The 18,936-nt window shown below is 36.2% G+C and overlaps 1 protein-coding gene across 1 annotated transcript; it reads left to right on the forward strand.

Annotated features, from left to right (window-relative positions):
- The first annotated feature begins 10,794 nt into the window (after nt 1–10,794).
- On the forward strand, nt 10,795–11,778 carry LOC116599806 (olfactory receptor 56B1-like). Its single transcript, XM_032359778.1, has one exon. It carries the CDS (start codon nt 10,795–10,797, stop codon nt 11,776–11,778), a length of 984 nt encoding a protein of 327 aa, XP_032215669.1.
- Nucleotides 11,779–18,936: the final 7,158 nt, after the last annotated feature.

Below are 18,936 nucleotides of genomic sequence, written 5' to 3' on the forward strand. Positions count from 1 at the left end.
AAGGGAATTTTGCCTGGGTTGGGATGTGAAGTGAAAGAATGCTTCTCTCTGTCTGTTTAGGCAGGAAAATTTCCAAGAATAGGTATATGCTTTTTCCAGGTAAGCATGATGAGTAGTTCATTCCCATTAAATTTTCTGCAGAATACCAACGTAATTTTTCATGCCACATCACCCTCCATATGAGTTTTTTACCTCCAGGTTTTCTGTGTAACTTTATCTCCAGGACTCAATAATATTAGGTTCCAAGAGAGAAAAATATTAATGAGAAGCTGGGATAATTATCTAGAAAATTGAATCAAGTGAAGCTAATTATTTGGGGTTAGATGACCCAAATCATTTTTTTTTTTTTTTTTACTGTAAGTGGAATTTCTAAATTGATAACTGTATTTAACTCTGGAAAAAATATATTACATATTCTCATTATTCACAAAAATCCTGTTTTCTTAGAAATTTTTAAAAGATGAAACTAGAAAGTCTTCTGTGTGTGAGGTGTAAGCCTCTGGGGTCTTATGAGAACTTTGGTGATCTTCTACCTGACCAAGTCTGTCCTAGCATGAGACATTTAGGCAATTGCTTCCTTCCCAACTGGTGGGTTACCTTTTGTCTTCAAGGTGGCTTTCAAAGAATGTGCAGTTTGGAAGGAGCTATGAATAGCAGTTATGAGACTTATGAAATATATTAATGACAGTTATTAATGACTACTACAAAATACAATAAATGTATTTCTACAACTTCAAGGCTATGGAGAGCAATAGTTACTTTTCTTCTTTTGAACTGAGAATTGAATTAAGAATTGCTTGAGTATTTTCTGTATAATATCTTTCTAAATTAACATGAAGTAAGAAACTACAAATAATGATGGTTTTTACAGCATTGTCACAGATAGCATAATGAAGACTGCAAAGTTGATTTTTCCTGACCAACTTCTAAGAATAACTTTTCTCTGATGTTGGTAATTTATGCTCATTAATTTCTGTTTTGTTGAAATGTAACCTCAAGTGTTTTTTATTTTATAAAGGCATAAAACAAATAAGTGTTCATCACAAAATCACTCTCTTTTCACATTTTATTTCTATGTATCTTGATAACAGAATTTCTTTAAAGGCTACCAGTATTCATTATCCCTACTTATACATCTTGAAATAATTCTTACCCATTTCTTGTTTTCTTCAGAATATCTTTCATTGTTTTATCAAAATTGCTTTTGTCCCTTTCACAAATGACTTCATATTACTAAAGCCAATGGTCCTTCTCTATGCCTACCTTGGCCTATCTCTCAAAAATATTCAATATAATGGATTAGTCCCTTTGTATAGAAACCCTCTCTTTTCTTTCTTTCTTTTTTTAAATTAACATATAATGCATTATTTGTCCCAGATGTACAGGTCTGTGAATCACCTGGCTTACAAGTTTCACAGCACTCACCATAGCACATACCCTCCCCAATGTCCATAACCCAGCCACCCTATCTCTACCCCACCCCTACCCCCCAGCAACCCTCAGTTTGTTTCACAAGATTAAGAGTCTCTTATGGTTTGTCTCCCTTCTGATCCCATCTTGTTTCATTTTTTCCCTTACCTACCCCTTTACAACTCTGTGCCCTGCCTCTCAAATTCCTCACATCAGAGAGATCATATGATAATTGACTTTCTCTGAGTAACTTATTCACTCAGCTTAATACGCTCTAGTTCCATCTACATCATTGCAAATGGCAAGATTTTGTTTCTTTTGATGGCTGTGTAAAATTCCATTGTGTATATGTATGTATGTGTGTGTATGTATATATATACATATATACACATACACACCCCACATCTTCTTTATCCATTCTTCTGTTGATGGACATCTAGGTTCTTTCCACAGTTTGGCTATTGTGGACATTGCTGCTATAAACATTCAGGTGCATGTGCCCCTTCAGATCAGTTCAGATCACTACATTTGTATTTTTAGGGTAAATACCCAGTAGTGCGATTGCTGGGTAGTGAAACCCTCTCTTTTCTTGAATTCTGGAACACATCACACATTCTAAGTCATTCTTCATTCTCACTGAATGTTCCTTATAGTTCCATTTGCTTTCCCATTTCTTCTGAATTTCCTTATACAAGCATATCCCTGGGATCAACTCTCTTTTTGCACTCATTCTCTAGGCATTCCAGTACACATAGATATAAATGTCATTATATGCTAATAACTGCCAGGCTTATTAATTCAGCAATAGACTCATGGAAGCTCAGGTGCAAGTTCAAAGTGAAGAAAACTTCATGATACCTTTTTCTTTTTTTTTTTTTTTTTATTTCCAGCATAACAGTATTCATTATTTTTGCACCACACCCCGTGCTCCATGCAATCCATGCCCTCTATAATACCCACCACCTGGTACCCCAACCTCCCACCCCCCCGTCCCTTCAAAACCCTCAGATTGTTTTTCAGAGTCCATAGTCTCTCATGGTTCACCTCCCCTTCCAATTTCCCCCAACTCCCTTCTCCACTCTAAGTCCCCATGTCCTCCATGCTATTTGTTATGCTCCACAAATAAGTGAAACCATATGATAGATGACTCTCTCTGCTTGACTTATTTCACTCAGCATAATCTCTTCCAGTCCCGTCCATGTTGCTACAAAAGTTGGGTATTCATCCTTTCTGATGGAGGCATAATACTCTATCCCCAGGGGTACAGGTCTGTGAATCACCAGGTTTACACACTTCACAGCACTCACCAAAGCACATACCCTCCCCAATGTCCATAATCCCACCCCCTTCTCCCAAACCCCCTCCCCCCAGCAACCCTCAGTTTGTTTTGTGAGATTAAAAGTCACTTATGGTTTGTCTCCCTCCCAATCCCATCTTGTTTCATTTATTCTTCTCCTACCCACTTAAGCCCCCATGTTGCATCACCACTTCCTCATATCAGGGAGATCATATGATAGTTGTCTTTCTCTGCTTGACTTATTTCGCTAAGCATGATACGCTCTAGTTCCATCCATGTTGTCGCAAATGGCAAGATTTCATTTCTTTTGATGGCTGCATAGTATTCCATTGTGTATATATACCACATCTTCTTGATCCATTCATCTGTTGATGGACATCTAGGTTCTTTCCATAGTTTGGCTATTGTGGACATTGCTGCTATAAACATTCGGGTGCATGTGCCCCTTTGGATCACTACGTTTGTATCCTTAGGGTAAATACCCAATAGTGCAATTGCTGGGTCATAGGGCAGTTCTATTTTCAACATTTTGAGGAACCTCCATGCTGTTTTCCAGAGTGGCTGCACCATCTTGCATTCCCACCAACAGTGTAGGAGGGTTCCCCTTTCTCCGCATCCTCGCCAGCATCTGTCATTTCCTGACTTGTTTATTTTAGCCATTCTGACTGGTGTGAGGTGATATCTCATTGTGGTTTTGATTTGTATTTCCCTGATGCCGAGTGATATGGAGCACTTTTTCATGTGTCTGTTGGCCATCTGGATGTCTTCTTTGCAGAAATGTCTGTTCATGTCCTCTGCCCATTTCTTGATTGGATTATTTGTTCTTTGGGTGTTGAGTTTGCTAAGTTCTTTATAGATTCTGGACACTAGTCCTTTATCTGATATGTCATTTGCAAATATCTTCTCCCATTCTGTCAGTTGTCTTTTGATTTTGTTAACTGTTTCCTTTGCTGTGCAAAAGCTTTTGATCTTGATGAAATCCCAATAGTTCATTTTTGTCCTTGCTTCCCTTGCCTTTTGCGTTGTTCCTAGGAGGATGTTGCTGCGGTTGAGGCCAAAGGGATATTGAAAAAGAAAGCCAACGTTGGTGGCATCACAATTCCAGACTTCAAGCTCTATTACAAAGCTGTCGTCATCAAGACAGCATGGTACTGGCACAAAAACAGACACATAGATCAATGGAACAGAATAGAGAGCCCAGAAATAGACCCTCAACTCTATGGTCAACTAATCTTCGACAAAGCAGGAAAGAATGTCCAATGGCAAAAAGACAGCCTCTTCAATAAATGGTGCTGGGAAAATTGGACAGCCACATGCAGAAAAATGAAATTGGACCATTTCCTTACACCACACACAAAAATAGACTCAAAATGGATGAAGGACCTCAATGTGCAAAAGGAATCCATCAAAATCCTTGAGGAGAACACAGGCAGCAACCTCTTTGACCTCAACCGCAGCATGATACCTTTTTCTTAATGACATTCTCTCATTTCTAGGTCCTTTTCTTGTTTTGTCTTTTGTTTTCATCTTATTTCACTTTTGATCTTCAGGCCCTTGACATTCTCCATATGTTTGTCAAATATTCTTAAACATCTGACTATGAAGTCATTCACAAATGTTTATTTTAGAAACTTATATCCATTTTATTGCAGTAAAATAGTATGTTCCTTAATTTTTACTCAATTATTTTTTAAAAAATGTATTTTTAAAAAATACATATGTTTCATTTCTTGCTTTTGATTATTTTATGAACTTTATAAACTTTCCTAGCATGCAATCAAGACTATTTTCTTAACCATTCCTTGATTGTAAATATCTAAGTTTTTTCACTCTCTGTCACCACAGATATGTGATAAACATCTTTACTAACATGTACATATACACACATGCAGGCCTTTATGGAACTGGGGATATTTTATTCAGAATATATACTGTGGCATGAGTTTGCAGAGTCATAATCTCTGCACACTACATTTAATGAAGCAGCCTTAGACTGCTGGTCAACTTTTCAATACAAACAATGGAAGCCAAAAGACAATGAAATGATATTTTTGAAGTGCTTAAAAAACACTTGCAATTTAGAATCCCGGTCTCATGAAGGAAGGGAAAACTGAAGGGAGGAAAATCAGAAGGGGAGACAAACCACAGGACTATGGACTCTGGGAAACAATCTGAAGGTTTCAGAGGGGAGCAGAGTGGGGAAATGGTTTAGCCCAGTGATGGATATAAAGGAGGGCACATGTTGCAATGAGCACTGGCTGTTATATGCAAATAAGGAATCATTGAACACTACATCAAAAACTAATGAAATACGGCATGGTGACTAACATAACAGTAAAAAAAAAAAAAAGGAGATAAAATAAATACCTATTCACATAAACAAATGCTGAGAGGAAATACTCAAGTAAGTATGTTATTCAGAATATAGAATAATGATTACCTGACGGAAGCTCAGAATGAAATATAGGAATGCATAACAAAACTAACATTGAAGAAAAATACAGTGGTAATAATAACACCTATTTTATTGGTCAAAAATGGCAAGAGGAACAAAGGAAAGAACAGATGGGACATGGTAAAAAAGACAATACAAACATGGCAAACATGGCAAAACATGGCAAAAATTACATTAATGCAAGTTGACTAAGCAATTCAGTGAAAGAAAATGAAATGAAAAATAAAATATCCTTAGAAATTATATTATTTTACTGCCTACCTCTCTACCTACTTGTGATCTGTCTTTTAAATAAATTAAAAAAAATTAAAAAAGAAACTATATTATTTTAGAAGATATTACATATATATTATGTATATATGAACATATACATTATATATAAATACATGAATATAAATGTGTGTTTATATATACACACATCTATATATTATATATTATATACTATATATGTATACATATGTACATACGTATATATGTGTGTGTGTGTATATATATACACACACTATAAGAAAAAGCTTGTGTGGCTGTAAACAGCAAAGTAGATTTTAACACAATAAATATTAGGAGTAATAAAATGTAAAATTTCATAATGATTACAATGGCAATCCATCAGGAAAAAATACCTAACTTTGCACATGGTTAATATCATTATAGAAGTATACACACATAAACATACTCACAAAAGATGTGGATAGAATTAGAAGGGGAAATTGATAAATCCACAATGAAATCATAGTTGGATATATATATATATATTTTTAAAGATTTTATTTATTTATTCGACAGAGAGAGATCACAAGTAGGTAGAGAGGCAGGCAGAGAGAGAGGAAGGGAAGCAGGCTCTCTGCAGAGCAGAAAGCCCAACGTGGGGCTTGATCCCAGGACCCTGGGATCATGACCTGAGCCGAAGGCAGAGGCTTTAACCCACTGAGCCACCCAGGCGCCCCTCATAGTTGGATATTTTAACACAACCTCTCAGCAACTGAAGAGCGGAGAATTAGCAAAATATAAATAGTATAGACTATCTGAACATAAGCAACTGACTGACATGCACAGTAAACAACATCCACCAGCTTTAAATATAGTTTTATTTATTAGACTAATATGAAAGATTTACCAAAGTGAACAAGAAGAGGATGTCAAGAGCAAATTTACCCATACGTCTGAAAACATAGATGACATAGGCACCTATTAAAAACACTGCAAGCAATCTAAGAAGGAATGTAAAGTTACAGTGGTCATAGATCTATTAAGAAAATGAGTTAGTTATCTAAAATCTCCAGAAAGGAACACTGCACTGTTGATGGAAATGCAAATTGGTAGAGTCACTGACAAGCAGTATGGGGGTTCCTTGAAGAATTAAAAATATAAGAATACCATATGATTCAATAATTATGCTATTGGGTATTCATGCAAAGAAAGTGAAAACACAAATTGTAAAAGATATGATGCACCACTATGTTTACTGCAGTATTATTTATAATAGTCAAGATAGGGAAGCAACCTCAGTATGCATCTATAGACAAATGAATAAGGAAGTGGAGAAAGTGTGACACACACACACACACACACACACACACACACACACACTCTGGAATATAACTCAGCCATAAAGAAAAATGAGATTTGCCATTTGTGACAACATGGATGGACTTAGAGGGTATCATGAAATAAACAAATCAGAAAAAGAAAAACAAGTCAGAAAAAGAAAAACATATACCATACGATTTGTTTTATATGTGGAATCTAAAAAATGAAACAAATGAATAAGCAAATAAAAAACAGAATCAGATCTATAAATACAAGGACAAACTGATAGTTGCCAGAGGGGAGGGGAGTGGGCGGCTGGGTGAAATAGATGAAGGGAAGTGGTAGGTACAGGCCTCCAGTTACGGAATGAGTAAGTGATGGGGATAGAAGGTACAGCTTAAGGAACAGAGTCAAGGGTATTGTAGTGGCATTGTACAGTGACACAGAGCAGCTACACTTGTCGTGAGCATAGCATAATGTATAGACTTGTTGAATCACTATGTTGTATACCTGAAGCTAGTGTAACATTTTCTGTAAACTCTACTCAAAGGGGAAGAAAAAAAAAATAAAGAAAAAAATTTAAAAATAATAAAAGAATTATTCTTTGGTCATAGAAATGATCAATTTTACCTCTACCATAGCTTCTAAATCTATTCGCTTTTCTTCATCTCCACTGCCCCATCCTACTTCAACACCCAGTCATTGCTCCTTTGGATTACTGCTATTCACTTGATCTACTTATATTTATTCTTGCCACATATAATCTGGTCTTGTCATTGCTGCAAGGTCTTAATTCTCTTTAAAACTTCAGTGGTCCCTTGTGATTTTAGCATAAATTTGCTTATAAGTCTCTGGCCTCTATTGTTAGCTCAACCGCTCTATATCACATCATATCTCATTTTCTAGCACAGTTTAGGGCTTCAGCCATACTTATCCTTCTCTATTACCTTGAATTTAACATGATCCTCTCATTTCAGAATCTTAAAGTTCTTGGAATCCTTCCCCTTTCTCTCATCCCCATCAATCAAACAAACACCCTAGTTAAGACCTATTCTAAGTATCCTCAGTACAAACTGGTGTTTCTTCTGTAAATCCTTCTCTGACATCAAGACTAACTTAATTCCCTTTACTATGCTATCATAACTCTGGGTACTTTTGAATTAAAGCACTTCTCCCACTTCAAAGAAGTTGAAGTTAAAAGAAATGTTAGATTCTTTGTTTAGTGTTTTATTCCGCTGTCCCAATTAGACCACAGTTTCCATGTAAACATGGACCATGACAGTTTATAGATCATTCTCTGCCTACCATATTTTGTAAACACAGAAGAACACCATACATAGTGAATAAATACTTTCTCCTTTAAGTTTTTTTTTTAAAGCATGACATCATAACCATAGATTTTAGAATCCCTTGAAATGTTGTAGTCAAGAACAATTCAAACACTAATAAAGTTGCTCACTTTTTATAGGACCATTATGGTTTCATAAATGAATGTATTTTTCTGTTTATATGTGATTTCAGGTATTATTGATAGGAAACATATCTCTGAATTAATCTCCTCCCCTAACCTATTGGGATTTAATATCCTAGGATTTCTCCTCTCTCTATGGGCTGTTCTCTCCTCATGTCTCTCAGGGAAGTCTGTTATCCTTAGATCCCTGAGCTGTTTACTACTCCCCATAAATTCCAGAGCTCATAATTTTTATGCCATCTGTCAGCTGAGAACACATCCTCAGCTCATGTGTAAAGCTCTTTTTTCAGTGTTATGTCTTTTTTTCCAGATAGGAAACCCCTGCCATTGCCAGGACCTCAGACTGTGAGTCTCTGCTCATAACTACTTAAGTACTGAAACCTTGGCTTCATCACATTGATTAATCCCAGATGTGATGATTAATCAATGTGATGATTAATCATCACATTGATTAATCCCAGTATCCAATGGTTCATCCTTAATCTTTTCTTATGTTTTCTTGGCAGTATCCTGCATAAGGGATTGACTCTTTCCCTTGTCCCGGCAGGAAATAGAGGCTTAGAGAAACTTTTCAAGGGGGTGAGGGCTAAATGAGAGAATATAAGGTTATATGGTGCTCTAGAAGTGATTTCATCTATAAAACAGCTACTAGGTTATTTTCAGGGAGAATATATTAACTGTTTTCCATTGCAGGATCACATGCCATGTCCTGCTAATCTCTAACTGCTAAAAAAAAAAAAAAAAAAAAAATTAAAACACGGTTTTCTTTCTGGGACTTAATTGGTTTGCACTAATATCAGTGAGGGGAAAACATCAAAGATACAAGGCTGTGTCTTTAATAGGAAGATGTGTAATTATAAATGAGTATTTGGCAAAAGTACCAGGCTTCATATAGTCCAGTGGGTCACACACTTCCAAGCTCTCAAGATGGAGCCAGGAACCTGAAATCCTCAGAATTCTGACCTAATAGTCAAAAGTCAAACCAGCTTCATCTCCAAGCTTCTTGTGTCTGTTTTGTCACAATTTGCTATGAATTCATTTAGATGACTTTAGTGTTCATCAAATTACATTACCATTGAAGAAGAATGATTTGCTCCATGATTAGGTAGTGCATGTTTATTCAAACATAGAGGTAGCAAGAAATTTCTGGAAAAAACATCCATCCAATTGTGAACAGGAATCATCTTTTGTTGATGATAACATGAGAGTATTTTGATCTTTTTTGGATACGTTTTCCTATATTTAAAAGTAATTGTATCAAGAATAAATCCAGGGTGTGTGTGAGTTATATATATATATATACATATATATGTATATATATATATATAATGAATCACTAAATTCTACTTCTGAAGCCAAAATTACAGTTATGTTAACTAACTATAATTTAAATAAAACTTTAAAAGAAGGAATAAATCCAAACTGCCGCATGTGCTACAAAGGAATTTAAACTTTATTTGAAAGTAAGTGTGAGGGTATGGATTATTTTAAGAAACAGAATACCAGTTTTAGGACAATCAGATTGCTGACAAGAGGAAAGAATCACAGAGAAAGGCAAATAAATATGACCATGTAAGGCTTCAGAAGCAGGGCTCAAGGAAGGGCTGCCTGAGTGAAGTAGAAGGGAGGAAGCAACAGGACAAGGAAACAGTTGTTTACCAATAGGAAAGGTTTGTTTGTTAGTTCCCAGTTTTGCTAATTGGCTCCTGAACAGAACAAGAAGTACATGAAAAACAATAACAGAGTCTAACAAAAGATGAGGCTAGTTTTGAACGTGAATCAAAACATACAGTGGCAGTGTCTTCAATATTAGGCACAAGTAATCCTTGTTTATTAATTAAAATCAAAATCATCTTATTACCTGTGCCTAAATCATATATTTATATGCCTTTATAGAGTCTCTAAGACTAAACCAAAAAAATTTTTTCTATGATTTTTTCTATCATGTGACTCCTGAAATCGACAAATTTGGCCCTGAAAGTTTTGCTTTCCAAGCTATTCTTTTGAAATCTTCTCAAAAGTCCATAGAAGGTAGGACGTAAAAGAAGTTATTCCTCTTCCAATATGTACCATATGTATGTTTGCATATTATTAGAGTCTATGATATAACATTTTTGGAGGCTATATAAAATATTAGTGGACATCTATAGCAACTGGGGATGGTGCAGCTATAAAATGTAATCTTCCAAAATTCTACATTAAAAAAAATCTCCTTGTTGTTAATAAAAACTTGAAGCACAATTGTGATAAAAAAAGAAGAAAATCATCCACTTGATTCCACAATATTTCTGAAGAGATGATGAAAGTTTAAAAAACAACAATGATAAAAATCACATATATGTGATGATCCCAAATTGAGCTGGCTGAGGACAATGCAAATAGGGATTTGAGATCCATGCTGAATCCTCCATGAATAGTCAACAATGATAATTGCTCCTTGGAATTTTAATGTCTACTGCCAAAGTCCTAGAACATCATTGTCATTTATTTTAAAAGGCTATAGAGAATGGACTACAAAATGCATTTTGTTACAGCACCAAACTATGGAGACAGTTTAAAAATAATGTTTGATGATAATTCTGCTCAAAGAAAGCAACCTTGAAAACCATTTACTTTTTCTCTTAGGAAAAGATGTCTGCATCTCTGAAAGGCTCTAATAGCTCCAAATTCCAGGTCTCTGAGTTCATCCTGATGGGATTCCCAGGCATTCATAGCTGGCAACACTGGCTCTCCTTTCCATTGGCAATACTCTACCTCTCTGCAATTGGTGCTAACATCCTCATCCTCATCACCATTTGCCAGGACCCTACCCTTCAGCAGCCTATGTACTATTTTCTAAGCATTCTGTCTGTGGTGGACATGGGCCTGGCCACCACCATCATGCCCAAGATCTTGGCCATCTTCTGGTTTGATGCCAAGGTCATCAGCCTCCCTGAGTGCTTTGCTCAGATTTATGCCATTCACTGCTTTGTTGGCATGGAGTCTGGTATCTTCCTCTGTATGGCTTTTGACAGATATGTAGCAATTTGTCATCCTCTTCGCTACCCATCAATTGTCACCAATGCCTTAATCTTAAAAGCTACGGTGTTCATGGTACTTAGAAATGGCTTGTTTGTCATTCCGGTGCCTGTGCTTGCAGCCCAGCGTAATTATTGCTCCAGGAATGAGATTGAGCATTGCCTGTGCTCTAACCTTGGGGTCACTAGCCTGGCTTGTGATGACAGGAGGCCAAACAGCATCTGCCAGTTGATTCTGGCATGGATTGGAATGGGGAGTGACCTAGGTCTCATAATATTGTCATACACTTTGATTCTGCGCTCTGTGCTTAGACTGAACTCAGCTGAAGCTGCAGCCAAAGCTCTGAGCACTTGTAGCTCCCATCTGATCCTTATTCTATTCTTCTACACAGTTGTTGTTGTGGTTTCAGTAACTCACCTGGCAGAACCCAAAGCTCCTTTGATTCCAGTTCTACTCAACGTGCTGCACAACATCATCCCCCCTTCCCTCAACCCTATAGTTTATGCACTTAGGACTAAAGAACTCAGGGCAAGCTTCCAAAAGGTGTTTTGTTTGAGCCTAGAAAAGAACACAAGGCACCAAAGACCTTCTGCGTGATACACAGGAGCCCTGACTTCTTCTAAAATGGATAGTAGAAATTCAAATATGATGGGGAAAGTAAATGCCTTTGGGATGTCTTTTTCACTTTGTAAAAGCACCTGAAAACATTATAAAACATTCTGAAAAAGAATAAATGAATGAAAATGAATAAATGAGTAAAATGAATAAATGAATAAAAAACCATTCACGGGGCACTTGGGTGGCTCTGTTGGTTAAGCGTCTGCCTTCAGCTCCAGTCATGATCACAGGGTCCTCAGATTGAGCCCTGCATTGGGCTCCTTGCTCATCGGGAGCTTCCTTCTCCTTCTCCTCCCTGCTCTTGCTCTCTCTCACTATCTCTGTCTCTCAAATAAATAAAATCTTCAAAAAATAATTCACAGTAGATCCAAAATATTCTCAAGAGCTGAATATATATGAGAAAAGGAAGGACTTTCTACCAAACTAATCAAATGGAATAAAAAGTAGAATTTATGATTTGTATCTCCCATCTGAAATAAAAAGTATATAGTAATACACACATCCAAGGAAATAAGTGAGTGGGATGTGAGTTACAGATCATGGTTGTTTATTGATAGTTGTAACTTGGGACCAATGTCTATCTGCCTGAACAAGTGTCTTTCCAATAATGTGCATGCAGAGGCAGGAATAGAAAATATTTCAGATAAGCAAAGCCAAATCAACCTATGATGGAACTCCGGATTGAATAGGGAAAGATGACCAAACTTGGATAAACAGAATGTGACAGGATCAAATACATAAGTAGGTAGGTAAGAGGGGAGAGAAGACAAAGAGAGGGAAAAGAGAATAAGACAGAGACTGAGAGAGAAAGGAAAAAAGAGAGAGAAACAGAGGCACAGAAGGATTTATCTTTCATTCTATTTGGCTCTCTAGGTCTGCTCTCTGCCCTTTCTGCACCATCTGCACCCTGGAGCTCATTCATATAATGTGCAACCCAGGATCCTTTGTTTTCTAACAACTGGTGAGGTTGTGCCAAGAGTTTGGGTTTTTTATTCGTCTCCTAGCCTCTGAAGCACTTGCCAGGCTTCTCACCAGTGATAGCTACAGCTTGTATGGTTTATCAAAGAACATTTTTAAAGGTTTTTTTTTTTTCCTTAAAATTTTAAATTTTTATTTTTATTTATTTATTTATTTATTTATTTATTTTGAGAGAGAGAGAGAAAGCATCTGAGCAGAGTGGAGAAGCAGAGGAAGAGGTAGAGAGAGTAGGGACACACCCAGTGGGTAGCCCATTGCTATCTCACATCCCTGGCATTATGTCCTGAGCCAATATCAAGAGTCAGACACATAACTGATTGAAAACCAGGTGGAATCCGAGAACATTTTTAAAAAATATTCTCTCCCCTTCAGGACAAGGAAGTGATCAAGTCATTGCATTGGTCTCCAGGAACCAAACAGCTATTATTTTTTTCAACATCCATTTTTGTTTCCTTAACCTCCCCTACAACTCAGTTAATGGCAACTTCATGAAATTCTCCTCAGATTCACATTTGTGTGTGCCTTTGATTTCTTACCAGGATCCTGACTGACTCACAAGCTTTACCTACAGAACCATTTCTCCTGTGGGGAGGGTGAGTGGGTGGGATGCAGATTGGTAATGGACAGAAATAAAGAAGTCTGTAGACCAGGATGCAGATGCAGGATATTTATTCCAGGGAAAATCTTGCCCTGAAAATGTTCTTGTCTTTTCGAAGATGAAGAGCAGAAATAAGATTTACCCTAATAGCGTGAATTTCCTTATGATCTAGGCTAGTTTCCCCTGAGTTCATGATTAGAGAATTTCATTCAATAGTTGGCATATTCTCTTGATTATCTCTGGAAAAATGAGGATTAATTTGGGATATAGGCCTACCACATGCTAACAGCTCTATTGCACACTGTATGCTTTCATTCATCTTCCAGTGATATAAGGTATACAAGGTGGTAAATTTTATCAGTTCTAAGGTATAATGAAAATAATGTGAAGGATCTCCCTTATTAATCTGGCTTCCTGCACAAACTTGAATTTATTTATTTTCATTTAAAGGCTGATAAAGAAAAAAATACCCAATGTCCTATGGACTCAAAACTATTTTCTTTAATGATGAGTATTTCAGGACAAGATAACAAGATATATATATATATATATATATATATATATATATATGAAATATATTATTTATTGTATATTCTATAGTGTATATATATGAAAGATAGAAGAAGATGCTGTTTCTATTAAATAAGAATGACCATGATAAAGATGATGTTCAGTGAAACAAAACAGAAATGACATGTTATTTCAGCAGAGATAACCTGAATATTATAGTTGAACAGAATGGCAAATTCACAAATTTACTCAAGAACCACCAGTTGGAAGTTTCCAGACAGAAATGAAGAGAAAAAACTATGAGAAGAGGTAAGAAGGGAAGACCATGGATTTCCAAAATAAGCCATTCTGCTCTGTCACTGTAAGGAAAACCACAACAGATGCCAGGATTCGGAGGGCAGAAGTTCTCTGGGTCTACTGGTCACACTACTCTTGGGCCAGATCAGGTCCCCTGTGACAGTCCACGCTGAGCAGCTCTGAAAGCGGTGTTTAGCTAGCTTATCTTCAGAGAAGTTGTCCGTGTCTGGTGGCATTTTATCATCATAGATGGTCTTCAAATGGATGGTATGGCTCCCACTGCCATACCTTTTTTTTTTTTTTAATTTTTAAAATTTTTAAAAATTTCTTTTCAGTGTTCCAGAATTCATTGTTTATGCACCACACCCAGTGTTCCATGCACTATGTGCCCACCATTATACCCACCACCAGGCTCACCCAACCTCCCACCTCCCTCCCCTCCAAACCCTCAGCTTGTTTCTCAGAGTCCACAGTCTCTCATGGTTCGTCTCCTCCTCCAGTTTCCCCCAACTCCCTTCTCTCCATCTCCGCATGTCCTCTATGTTATTCCTTATGCTCCACAAATAAGTGAAACCATATGAGAATTGACTCTCTCTGCTTGACTTATTTCACTCAGCATAATCCCTTCCAGTCCTGTCCATGTTGATACAAAAGTTGGGTATGCATCCTTTCTGATGGAGGCATAATACTTCATAGTATATATGGACCATATCTTCTTCTTCTTCTTTTATTTCTTTTTACTGTTCCAGAATTAATTGTTTATGCACCACACCCAGTGCTCCATGCAATACATGCCCACCATAATACCCACCACCAGGCTCACCCAACCTCCCACCCATCTCCCCCTCCAAAACCATCAGTTTGTTTCTCAGAGTCCATAGTCTCTTATGGTTCATCTCCCCTTCTGATTTCCCCCAATTCACTTTTCTTTTACTTGTCCTAATGTCCTCCATGTTATTCCTCATGCTCCACAAGTAAGTGAAACCATATGATAATTGACTCTCTCTGCTTGACTTATTTTACTCAGCATAATCTCCTCCAGTCCCATCCATGCTGATACAAAAGTTGGGTATTCATCTTTTCTGATGGAGGCATAATATTCCATTGTATATATGGACCATATATTCTTTATCTATCCATCTTTTGAAGGGCATCTTGGCTCTTTCCACAGTTTGGTGATTGTGGCCATTGTTGCTATGAACATTGGGGTACAGATGGTCCTCCTTTTCACTACATCTGTATCTTTGGGGTAAATACCCAATAGTGCAATTGCAGGGTCATAGGGAAACTCTATTTTTAATTTCTTAAGGAATCTTCACACTGTTTTCCAAAGTGGCTGCACCAACTTGCATTCCCACCAACAGTGTAAGAGGATTCCCCTTTCTCCACATCCTCTCCAACTCTTGTTGTTTCCTGTCTTGTTGATTTTGGCCATTCTAACTGGTGGTATCTCAATGTGGTTTTGATTTGAATCTCCCTGATGGCTAATGATGATGAACATTTTTTCATGTGTCTGCTAGCCATTTGCATGTCTTCTTTGGAGAAGGGTCTGTTCATGTCTTCTCCCCTTTTTTTGATGTGATTACCTGTTTTGTGGGTGTTGATTTTGAGGAGTTATTTATAGATTTATAGATCTTGGATATCAGCCCTTTGTCTATTCTGTCATTTGTGAATATCTTCTCCCATTCCGTGGGTTGCCTCTTTGTTATGTTGACTGTTTTCTTTGCTGTACAGAAGCTTTTGATCTTGAAGAAGTCCCAAAAGTTCATTTTTGCTTTTGTTGCTTTGGAGACATATCTTGAAAGAAGTTGCTGTGGCCAGTGTCAAATAGGTTACTGCCTATGTTCTCCTCTAGGATTCTGATGGATTCCTTCCTCACCTTGAGGTCTTTTTCCATTTAGAGTTTATCTTTGTGTATGGTGTACACATGGTCAAGTTTCATTCTTCTACACATAGGTGTCCAATTTTCCCAGAACCATTTATTAAAGAGACTGTCTTTTTCCCACTGTATATTTTTTTCCTGCTTTGTCAAAGATTATTTGACCATAAAGTTGATAGTCCATATCTATGCTCTCTACTATGTTCCACTGGTCTATGATCCATTTTTGTGCCAGTCCCATGATGTCTTGGTGATCACAGCTTTGTCACAATTTTTTATGTAGCTGTAAGAAGCCTAAGCTTTTCATGACTTTCTTTTTTAGATTGCCATTAGTAGTCACCATTTTCCTCCCTTAAACCTAATCTTTTTTTTTTATTAATTTCTTTTCAACGTAACAAAATTTATTGTTTATGCACCACACCCAGTCCTCCATGGCAAACCTAAGCTTTTAAACCAAGGGCCATGCCTCCATATTTATTACCGTAGCTTGGTGACTAGAAGGTTGTCCTTAAACAGTAATCAAATGAAGAGATGAAATAAAAGAATACATGAATAAAAGAAGAAATTAGAAAATGAATCAGTGTGTAAATCAAAGAAATTCTCTGCTGAAGAGCTTTTGATCTATTTCTCCCCAGGTCAGTGGGAAAAAAGGAAATATAAATCTGTGATAAATATTAATTCCTAGTTTTAATTAAAAATAACAGGTTTTCACTTTCATTCTCTACCTTCCTGTACATACATGTTAACACACAAACACACACGTGAGATTTATCTCTTATTCGTATATCCATATTTGGGCACTAAGAATGGAAATTTCTTGCTTTTTTTCCTCCTCCAAGTTGAGGTTATTGGAATCCCTACACCAACCCCTGTGGAGAGTTTCCAGTACTCTGGAATATTCTCTTGGGGCACATGACACAATTTTTCTTTTAAAGGCTCAGTGCAATAATACAGATATCAGGGAAGTTTTGGAGGTTGGCTCTGCACATACACATTTACTCTTGGATTGAGATTTTCCTTGAATGAGATCCTAAATACTTGGACCAGACTGCATGCTTACTCTTTTGCTATCCAGGAAGTAAGGTATTAAAGATGTATAGAGATGTACAAAAGAGGGGATAGTGGCAGGATTTCCTTTTTCTTTCTTTTTGGTAGTCAGTAAGATAGAGTGGAGAGGAGCTTTGAGTATGTATCAATTACTTAGTATTTTTTCCAGAAATAAAGCTTTGATTTCATTCACACAACTTGAAGGGAGAAGTATTGTGTGGGATTGGGTGTTCTCCTTAAATGTGAGTTTCCAAATATGGCATTAAAATTCAGTATTATGTTATTATGATTATGATCATCTGTATTATTTCTCTAACTGGGAATCCTTATTCAGTAGTGGAGGAAGTTAGAAATGAATCATTCCCATGACAAGGAAAAACGAGAGAATAGTTAGAAAATTGTTCTCCACCATTAGATCAATGACCAGATTCTTCTTGCTTCTTTCCTGTCCTCCCCTGGTGGTCCTCCAAATCATTGTGTAATTGTCCTTGATTATTTTCCATAGATACTGGGCTGAGACTTTATTTCCTTAACTTTGGGTAGCAAAAACAACGTGGAGAAAACAATACTCATATGAAAAGGAAAATATAGATGTAAAGAATTGAAGATGGTCTAATGCAAAAACATGTTTTCTTATATGTAACAGTGAAGAATGAGGATAGAGAGCAGATAATATCAAAATTGTATTTTATTAGCTTGGTGCTTGTTATGTGTTAATATTACTATTCCAGTAACCTTGTCTACATGCTAGCATAGTATAAATCAAACTTATTTGTAAAAGAAATTGAATTCTGATGCATCAAAATTATTTTAAACCTGTTTTGAAAAAGAAAACTGCTTAAGTTTGTGGCTAACATGTTGATCTTTAACTTAGATCTTGGAGAGTTTTGCAAATACTTTGAAGACGAGGCCTAAATTATTATGTAAGCATAAAGCCAGTTTTAGTGACTACAGCTATGCAGATAAAAAGGAAATTGAGGAATATAAAGAGAATGTTTATCTAGTGTCTTTAAAAAAAAAAAAAACCTTCAAAAAAGTGCATTTGTAATCCCAGAAAAATATTTTCAGTTTTTAATTTGGCAGTACTTAATTTTTTTCTTAATTTCTCTCCCCGCTTCTTTACATGGATATAGTGTTAAAATGCAATAGAGCTAAGGAAACATACTTGGATAAAAAAAATACTATCTTTTTCTCAAAACCAAGTAGTTCTTTCCATGCAGAAATCAAGACACAGAACTAATACTGTCCACTCTGGTTATGAAACTCTAACTCCCAATTTGTGATATTGTATTGTACACCTGCTATTTACAATACAAATGTATAAACCAGTGACTAAATACCACAGTTCAGAGAGACTGTTCAATGCATGAAAGAGAAAGGAAAAGAATAGTGATCTTTATTGACTAGCTTATGTTAAATTATAACAACTTATTAAATGTTATACAAAATTTTATTGCAACTGTAATTGTGTTTGCATATATATTGTTTGAAATTTATATTTCTCTTAATGATATATATGTAATAAAACTCAGAAAATATAATGTTAACTATAAATATAAATTGTGAATTCAACAAGTCTAAAGATAAAAGTTTTTTGGCAATTCTGGCCTTCAAAAAGAAACCTATTTTTATATTGCAAAGGTCATGTCTTATACTTTTATACAAAAGAAAATTAACATGCTACTTGAAATTCCAAAGCTAAAAATTTTAAATTTCAAATAAACACTTCATTTAAATAAATAGAAAATTGCAAAACAATTTAACAAGCTGCCATATGGTTTAAATGTGAATCTGAGAAGTCCATTTCAATCCTCATTAATACAGACTT

The sequence above is a fragment of the Mustela erminea genome, chromosome 9 (assembly GCF_009829155.1).
Source record: "Mustela erminea isolate mMusErm1 chromosome 9, mMusErm1.Pri, whole genome shotgun sequence".
Taxonomy (NCBI): domain Eukaryota; kingdom Metazoa; phylum Chordata; class Mammalia; order Carnivora; family Mustelidae; genus Mustela; species Mustela erminea.

Coding starts and splice junctions, on each gene's coding strand:
- LOC116599806 (XM_032359778.1), top strand. CDS start 10,795: ATGTCTGCATCTCTGAAAGGCTCTAATAGCTCCAAATTCCAGGTCTCT.